The 9,259-nt window shown below is 40.7% G+C and overlaps 1 protein-coding gene across 1 annotated transcript; it reads left to right on the top strand.

Moving 5' to 3' along the window:
• Nucleotides 1-4,039, top strand: LOC139306256 (ubiquitin carboxyl-terminal hydrolase 36-like). Its single transcript, XM_070930205.1, has 14 exons — nucleotides 1-30; nucleotides 192-250; nucleotides 515-662; nucleotides 786-859; nucleotides 989-1,205; nucleotides 1,338-1,621; nucleotides 1,813-1,944; nucleotides 2,104-2,227; nucleotides 2,326-2,477; nucleotides 2,564-2,663; nucleotides 2,829-2,905; nucleotides 3,017-3,140; nucleotides 3,271-3,331; nucleotides 3,448-4,039. The coding sequence occupies exons 1-14, from the start codon at nucleotides 1-3 to the stop codon at nucleotides 3,684-3,686; spliced, it is 1,821 nt and encodes a 606-aa protein (XP_070786306.1). The 3' UTR covers nucleotides 3,687-4,039.
• Nucleotides 4,040-9,259: the final 5,220 nt, after the last annotated feature.

The following is a 9,259-nucleotide window of genomic DNA, read 5'->3' on the forward strand; positions in this document are numbered from 1 at the left end:
ATGTTTCGCTACCTTCGCAGACGACTTAAGGTATACACTTGATTTTCTGTCGTTTAAACTAAACTAAAACTACAATTGGGATTGTGAATTCTGAATTTCTCAATGTTTTTTGTTGTTGATATTTCTGTGTGAAGCAGCCGATTATGAATCTGTCGTATTTAATCACGTATGCTTTTATATGTTTTAAACAGAATAAAAGTCAAACTGATGTGGAAGTTGGAGACACGAAAAGCTCCAGCCCACAGAAGAAGTAAGATGTCTCATAATTATATAATCTGCTCTTTATGGTATCTTGTGTGGTGTTTTATTCAATTTGTTTGGTAACATAGATACACACTCACACTCTGTCATAATTGTATTAATATTTTTCTAAATATTTCACTTGTAAAAGGACAGTGATTATGTCTTTCCTGAAACCACAAGGAGAGTCAATCCAATTCTGATTGACTTGTACCAATCATTTTGACTCGAGTACACAGTTGAATTATCATCTGTATTTTCTCTTTATTTCCAGTGTCAATGTAGAGGAAGACCCAAAAGAAAAAACTGTGGTCCCTGACTCTACGTCTACCTCAGCCATCACAGTCCTCACAGCTCCAACTGAGGCTCCAGGGAATAAAGCTAAGAAGGCTTCCTGGTGGCGTAGGTGGCTCCGTAAGAATGTATGTTTATCAGAGCTGAATATTACAATTACAATAACATATAATAACCACTGACCAAAATGGTGCAATAATTCGTGCCTGTCTCAGCTGTATTTTCTGGGTTTATGATTTTATACCCAACAGAAAACCAAAAAGACGCCAGTGAAAGAAGATGTGGCAGAAGTCACAACCCTGCCACCTTCTGCCACAGAAAAGAGGTATGACATCTCTTTACTGTCTGTTTCTATTTTGGCTGACTGAACACATTATATTGGTGTTCCTTTTATATTGTTTGCCCCTCGGGACCGTACAGTAGAATAACCATCTGTGTTTCCCTTTATCTCCAGCGTCAACGTCGTCAAAGAATCTGACAAAGACGCCGGTGTCCAGGAGGCTTCACCCACCCCAGTCTCCACTCCAGTCTCTACCCCAGTCTCCACTCCAGTCTCTACCCCAGTCTCCACCACAGTCTCCACCCCAGTCTCTACTCCTGTCTCTGCTGCAACTGAGACTAAAAAGAAAAAGAAACCGTGGTGGCGTCGGTGGCTTCTCTCTCGCCGCAAAGTATGTTCTACAGAGCTGAATGTTGCTAGTGTTACCAGCTGACTAAACTGCTAAAATGCTAACATGCGGATTCTGCATATTATGTGAATATGATTTTGCTGTAAGTGTTTTTTTTGTACTGACACTCAACAGAAACACAAGGTCGCGTCTCCAGTTGTGACCGACCAAGGAGCCGAGAGAAGCCATCCACTTGAGACAGTAGAGGTCGAGCCGTCCAAAGACGAATCAGATGGCAGCTCAAGTGTGATCCCCACTGATGAACCAAGGCCAAGGCAGCCGACCCCAATCGGTCATGGTGGGAGTCAGGTCGAATCCATCGACATCGATCTGCGGGCGAATATATATGCCCACGTCTCAGAGTCGCGTACACCAGCCACCAGAAAACACCTCTCCAGAGAGGAGCTAGTCTGCCTCGGGTATGTACCTGCAAACAGACTCATATACACACACTGAACGCTCATGTGTTGTTTTTATACTTGCTTGTATATAACGTTGTTCCAGGTTTAGATATATCAATCTTCACCCCTGAAATACAGCTGAAACACGCACACTGTGAAGAAAACGAGCTCCAGTCTGAGTTTGGTCCCCTGTCTTTGTTGTGTTTAAGGTTCCCCAACCTGGCGCAGACCTGCTACATGAACTCCACTCTGCAAGGCCTCCTGACACTGACTCATTTCGTTCAGGAGGTCCACAACCAGCAGGAGGTGTGGAGTTCTCACTCCGAATGTCGACTCATCAGGTACAGCACCTCCACACACACGCACACACACACACACACACACACTCACACACACACACACAGATCACTCTTTCTCCGCTAAATTTGCAGATTAACAAGAAGTAACAAAAACAAAAAAACTGTCTTCTGTCCTTTCCTCTTCATCTTTGCTCTTCCCAGAGGGTTTGTGGAGGTTGGCGTCTGTCACTTCTCTGACAACAAGAAGGAGAAAAAAAGTGTCCTGGCTGCCTTTAAAAACACAGTTGCTGAGTATAACTCAGAGTTTAAGGACAATAGTCAGAAAGTTAGTATGCTTTATGTTTACAATACACAACATAGCACCACACACATCTTTACGAACGTCTTTTTCTGAACATCTTTGTTCTGTATGTTTCTGTGCAGGACGCCCATGAGTTCCTCAGCTGTGTGCTGGACAGGCTGAGGTCTCCGTCCGCCGGCCTGCAGACGGCAGCAGTGGACATGGGCATCAGATACACTTGCCCTATCGATGCTCACATTGCCTTCCAGATGTTGAGCACCAGGACCTGCAGAGGGTATGAATGCACAGCCACTTACTTTTTTACACTTACTGTGAAATCTGTAGCCGTGTTGTAACACGAGTTGTCCCTTTATTCTGCAGATGTGGTATGCATTCCCCGAGGGTGGAGGATTTCCTCAACCTATCCCTGGACCTGGTGCCTGGGGGCTCTGTGAGCCAGAGTCTGCAGGAGTACATAAAAGTAAGTGGCACATCTGCTCATTTACTCTGAGTTTAATGTGATTTCATTACACACTACACACACAAACACTCCACCCACATGTTGTGTGTTTGTTTGAAAATGTCATTCATCATCCATGAAAAGAAAAACTAAAACCTGCTTCTTACTCCTGTTCCCTGCTTGCAGGAGAGCCAGCTTGAGTATAGATGCGAGTGTGATTCCAAGGAGTCGTCACAGCAGTGGTCATTCTTGACATTGCCAAAGTATGTAATATCATCCGCAGTTCAGCCTGAACACTTTCCTTCTTTCTGTCAACTTGTGATCTGGCCCTCTTCTCTCCATCTCTCACTCCTGTACCTCTTTTCTGTCCACAGTGTACTGATTCTCCAGCTCAAAAGATTCAGATTCACTCCATCCTTCGACCTGGAGAAAATTGCCATCCCCATCGTTTTAACAAGGGAGCTTCTGGTGAAACCTGAAGGCATCATCACTGACGAGGTAAAGATGACTTGTCCTGTCTTAACAGCTTTATTTGCTGGATAGAAACTGATCCTAGAACAACGATTTACAGAAAATCTGTCAAATATGTATACAGGACCTGCTGTCAAATTGAATTGTTCTTTTCTAGGCATCAACTCGCTACTCGTTAGTTAGCATCGTCAGCCATTTGGGCTCCACAGCTCACTCTGGTAAGTGTTTGGTGGCGTTTGGTAGCTTCACCTGTTTGAAAATGATTTTCAAGTTTTAAGAATTGACGGCTTCCTTTGGATGTGTACCCTTAAAAAAATGTGTCCTCTCCTCTCAGGCCATTACATCTGTGACGGTGCTTACAGAGAGCAGACATCAGGGGACGTGACAGAACGCTGGCTCACGTACAATGACGACAAAGTGAGCGAGACAACCGGCTCTTCCGTCTGTCACCTGCGGCAGCGAACGGCATACCTGCTGTTCTACGAGAGGCAGGAAGGAGCTCCATCTGTGGCCAAAAAAACGCAGGTAGACACACCACACATCTTCTTCCCCATAGACGAGGGAAGAAGATGATGGTTGTGGAAGTAAGTATGTCGTATCGTTTATACGCATACATACATATATGTACACTTATACATGTGTGTGTTGTTTGCCATTCAGCAGTAGATGAGTCCTGAGGCAAGAGCAAAGAAAAAAATAATAACAACAAAAAAAAACAATTTAAAAAACAACAACAACAAAAACATTAAGTGGGGTGGGGGCTCCGATGCCACTGTAAGAAATCTTTTGATCAGGACACGTCCTTTGACAGACTTCAAGAAACCTATCCTGTCTCTCTCAAGAAGAAGTCGTCGGGTCGCCCCAACAAGTCAAGAAGAAAGACGAAAGAACAAACAAACACCAAAACAAAAGAAAACAATCTGGTTTGCTCTCCGGGGGGGGGGGGGGTTCTTAAGATATAGTCCCAGGTCACCCCAACAAGTCAAGAGAAGAGGAGAGAAGAAGAAAGAAGAAAACAAAAACAAACAAACAAAAAACATTAAGTGAGGGGGGAGAAAAAAAAACAAAACCAAAGAAAACAAAAACAAACAAACAAACAAAAAACATTAAGTGGTGGCGGGGGGGGGGGGGGGGGGGGGGGTGTCTTAACATATAGTGCCAAGAGGAAAGAAGAGGAAAGAAGAAAATAAAAAAACATTAAGTGAGGGGGGAGAAAAAACAAAACAAAACACAGAAAACAAAAACAAACATTAAGTGGTGGTGGGGGGGGGGGGGTCTTAAGATATAGTTGCCCTGTCCTCCACTGCCACCGTACGGAAACTTCACCGTGTGGAGTCATCTTTGATCAGGACACGTCCTTTAACAAACGTCAACAAACCTATTCTGTCTCAAGAAGATGGAGAAGAACGTGCCAGGCCAACATTCAAGAGGAAAGAAGAGGAAAGAAGAAGAAAGAAGAAAACAAAAACAAACAAACAAAAAACATTAAGTGAGGGGGGAGAAAAAAAACAAAAACCAAAGAAAACAAAAACAAACAAACAAACAAAAAACATTAAGTGGTGGCGGGGGGGGGGGGGGGGTGTCTTAACATATAGTGCCAAGAGGAAAGAAGAGGAAAGAAGAAAATAAAAAAACATTAAGTGAGGGGGGAGAAAAAAAAACAAAAAACACAGAAAACAAAAACAAACAAAAACAAACATTAAGTGGTGGTGGGGGGGGGGGGATCTTAAGATATAGTTGCCCTGTCCTCCACTGCCACCGTACGGAAACTTCACCGTGTGGAGTCATCTTTGATCAGGACACGTCCTTTAACAAACGTCAACAAATCTACGACACAAGAAATCAGGCTCGTCAGGTCGCCCCAACAAGTCCATGAAAACTCTCCAGGGGATCCAGAAGGCTGCGAGTACACAAACAGGAAAAGAGAGCAGAGAGACACCCCCCCCCTAACCCCCCCCCCCCCCTTCACAGCGCCCCCCCCCCCCCCCCCCCACCCCCCAGCCCCCCCCACCCCAACTGGTCAAGGCAGATGACCGCCCACCTGGAGTCCAGTTCTGTTCAAGGTTTCTGCCTGTTAAAAGGCAGTTTTTTCCGCCCCAACCAAGAGCGGGCTCATGGTGGGAACTGTTGGGTTCTCTATGAAACGTGCCCTGACATAACTTCTGCTACAATTCGGCCCTATATAAATACAATTGATTTGAACTGAATTCCATTACCAGAAACAAAATAATCTCAACTCAAAAGGGTGCGCGAATATATTTTGATATTTATATTTTGTTATCCAATCTGTACATTGAAAAGTAAATTAATTTAATAAACTAATTTAATTGAAGACTGCACTGCCTGTTTTTGTTTATATATATATTTATTGATTTCATTGACATGTGGTGATATCTGTACTATAACTGTAGATGTACTCACTCTGCATTTACAGGGGGCGGGCTGGATTATGAATGTTACACTGTTCTTTTGTTCTTACTCTGTAAGATAATAATATAATAATATGTATATCTTTAATTACACAATAATAAGGTGTGCAGACAGTAATAATTGAATTACTGCTCTGACACATAAATGGTCCTCAACTCTCACATCCTGAAGTCAATAAAAGACTGATTACTAACACGGCAAATACTCTATTGAAATATACACAAAGATAATCGTGTTTGCTAAACATTTTTTGTGCTTCTCCAACATTATTACACCTAGACAGCTGGTTTCTGTCATGTATGTACTTCCTGGCAACATTTTGAGGATGATTGTGATTTCAGGCAGATCGAGTTTGATTTTACTTGTTTAATACAGAGAAATAATATGTTACTTTCTTTGCACATTTTCTCCAGTAATTTGGTGGTGATTCTTTTAAGATTTAATAATGATTTAAAGGCAGTTTTAATCTAGTCTCAAACAGTGGATGTGAGTCAGCTTGCATTACTAAGCAGGTAAACAACCTAAAAAAACAAATGAATTGTTATTTTAGTGGAAAATCTCTTTATGTTTTAAATACCTTTTCCACCCTGTGAAGAACAATCTGGGTAAAACATTGAATGCTATATTTTAAGTAATGAAAATGGTCACTTAGGCACACAAAGACACACACAGTCAGCTTTTTAACCCCAAGGGGCCGACATATCAGCCTACATTGGTCTCCAGGGCGGATTGGAGGTGCAGGAAAGTGGATCAGAGTGAAGTGGGAACAGTAAAGTAAATTACTGTCTACTCAGAGATCAGACGGTTATTTTCATCATCTGTTATCTCATTAGGAAAATTAGATGTCTGGATAATACTGTATGTGATCCATTTGGGTGTTTCCAGGGAGTGTGTTAGATTGTCAGTCACAATTTATGAAAGAACCAGAGTTTTTTTCTACAATGTGAGAGTCAAAATAATGAGCAATAGGTGGATGGCATGTGGCGTGTATCCTGTGACAACAGAGACAGGAAAGAAGATGGAAATGAATACAAAAGTGCCCAAAGCCGTCCTCTGTTGTTCACTGACCCTGTATCATTTTACCCCGAAGGCCTGCATTCACAAAGGCTTTAAGGTTCCCATAAAACACAATGGACACTTCATGATCTCAAAATAATGGGCCGTTAACTGCAGTTACATTTGCTTTATGCACTTTCCCAGACAGCAGCATTTCTCCTGCAGCTTCAAAAAGGGATACAAACAATGTCAAATATGTGTTTTCCCTGGTTTCCCCTCTTGTTTCTACATGCCTGGTAGTTTTCTGAGCCTCGGGATTCATCTTACAGGTAAGGAATGATCTGTTTTTCTCCACTCGGTTGGGATCGTGACATGTTTGTGTTATGTTTTTTGGACTGGGCGTACCCCTCCGAGGAGTATTTACCTTTTAATTCTGTGCCCGTCACTTCATTTTGTCAACAGAAAATGTGGTTTATTGACTACAGATAAGGTATTGCCTCTCAACTGTGTGTTAATGGGTTAACAGGTTGTAGGTCAACGTCTGTGTGCAAAAGGTTGCAGCATTTCAGTGTGTAACCCTTAAGAGTGCAAAACATCCACGTCCTTCCGTTGTCAGAATCTAAGTGGAGTAAAATTTCCTGCCTCCGAGCATCAGCTCTGAATCTCAAAACTGGCTGTGAAATGAGGTCCCTCCTGAAATAAGAGGATCAATAAATAGCTCAGCAGTAGGTATGCTGCCATTCTGTGGATCTTATTGATTTTCCATTTCTTTTATTCACACAGTCACGCTCTAATATGACGTTTTCAACTAGGATGACAGATGCACAGACCCCCTCTCATTAGTGAAAACATTTATCAGAGCTACAGGAGCTATTATTTAACATAAATACACCATCAAGCTGCTCTTATCAAAATAAATCAGATTACATATTGATCACTTGACTCAACATATAGTATTATGATGCTCTTGTAGATGTTAGTTTGAACCTAAAAATATATAGTTTCAGCCAACAAATACACTGAAAAAAGTCCAATATATGCAAGTTAGGCTGATGCAAGTATCATACGTGGTTAAAGAGTTAATTTCAATTATTTTACTTAAGTAAAAATATCAATACAACAGGGCAGAAGTATTATCAGCAAAATGAACTTCAAGTATCAAAAGTAAAAGTATTTGTTATGCAGAAAAACAGTCCTTTTTATATATATTGCTCTATATATTATTAATATTCAAGTAAAGTACAAGTACCTCAGATTTGTAGTTAAGTACAGAACTTTAGTAAATGCACTTAATTACATGGCACCACTGATTATTAACCAAGCTGAATCTTTAATTATTTATTTGTATTTATTTTGTTGTCACAGGAAAAAAGAGAAATGAAGCAGAAGATGCCAATGAGATGAAAGGCATGAACATGCAGTAAGATAAGATGTTATCAAAGGCCTCAATAACGTTTCACTAGCAATCTTTCAAAAGGTTAAATAACATAATTTATAAAGTCTGTGTGGAGCCACTGAATGCATGGTGTAAAACCTGTTCCTCTCAGTGTGATGGTTGTGTTGGTGGTGCAGTATGAGCTGACTGTAACAGACAGTATGGATTCTCCTTTAACCCACTGACCTGCATTGCAGAGGCGGTTTACGTGTTCTGTATGTTCAATGAGGAATTAAAGTCTTTAGCAATGCTGCCCTCTAGCGTTGACAGACAGTTACTTCATCCGGATATTATTTTAGAGTCAAATACAAAATGGCCCATTTCAGAATAATGTATATTATGTTATTGGATTATAATTATTGAAGCATTAATGTTAAATTTCAATGTTGCAGCATGTAAAGGTAGAGCTAATGTTAATTATCCTGCAGTGATCAGTCTGATCACCTGATCTGATCTTAACCTATAAAAATACATCATAATTTGTTTGCTGATTATATCTTAATACTATTCATCTGAATAAACTAAAAATAGGAAGTATAAATGGATTAAAGTATTTAACTCTAATATAATGTCTCATTTCTGGCCTGTGTGAAGGCAAAAGTTAGTCACGTTGAATTTGCCGTTTCATCGTTTGATAATAAAAGGTTTTAATGCTATCTCTAAATATACAATTCAAATACCAGTTTAACACGCACAATAGAGCTATTTACGCAACCACATTTATGTTAAATTCCCAGGTTAAACTTTACCTTTCATCCCTGGGGCCGATATAGGTCACTGTCAAGTTATCCAGAATAAATCATATGTATTCCGGTCATCATTTCGAAATAAGACTCGTATTGCATACATTGTCTTGCTATTGTTTGCAATTTTAGATTCACCTTGAAAGTTCATTCTTGACCCTGGGAATAGTAGTTTGACCAATAACTAAATACATAAATAGATAGATATATGTTAGTTATTGGAATACAATGTACAATATTTACCTCTGAAATTAGGAAAGGGTTAAAAAGTCAAGTAAGGTACAAGTACCCCCAATTTCTACTTAAGTACAGTACTAAGAGTAAATGTACTCAGTTATATTCCACCACAGGCAATAACTATAAAGCTGAAACTAATCTACAATGTTGCTATATGAAGCCCATTTAATGGTTTTATTTTGAAGGTAAATTTCCGGTTCTAGCCTCACGCTCACTAACCTGTGCTAGCTTAACTAGCTGGTATATGTATATATCCTCCAGCCGCTGCATGCTAGGAGGTGTCCGGTAGTGTTGGCGACAGCGTC

The sequence above is a fragment of the Enoplosus armatus genome, chromosome 23 (assembly GCF_043641665.1).
Source record: "Enoplosus armatus isolate fEnoArm2 chromosome 23, fEnoArm2.hap1, whole genome shotgun sequence".
Lineage (NCBI taxonomy): Eukaryota > Metazoa > Chordata > Actinopteri > Centrarchiformes > Enoplosidae > Enoplosus > Enoplosus armatus.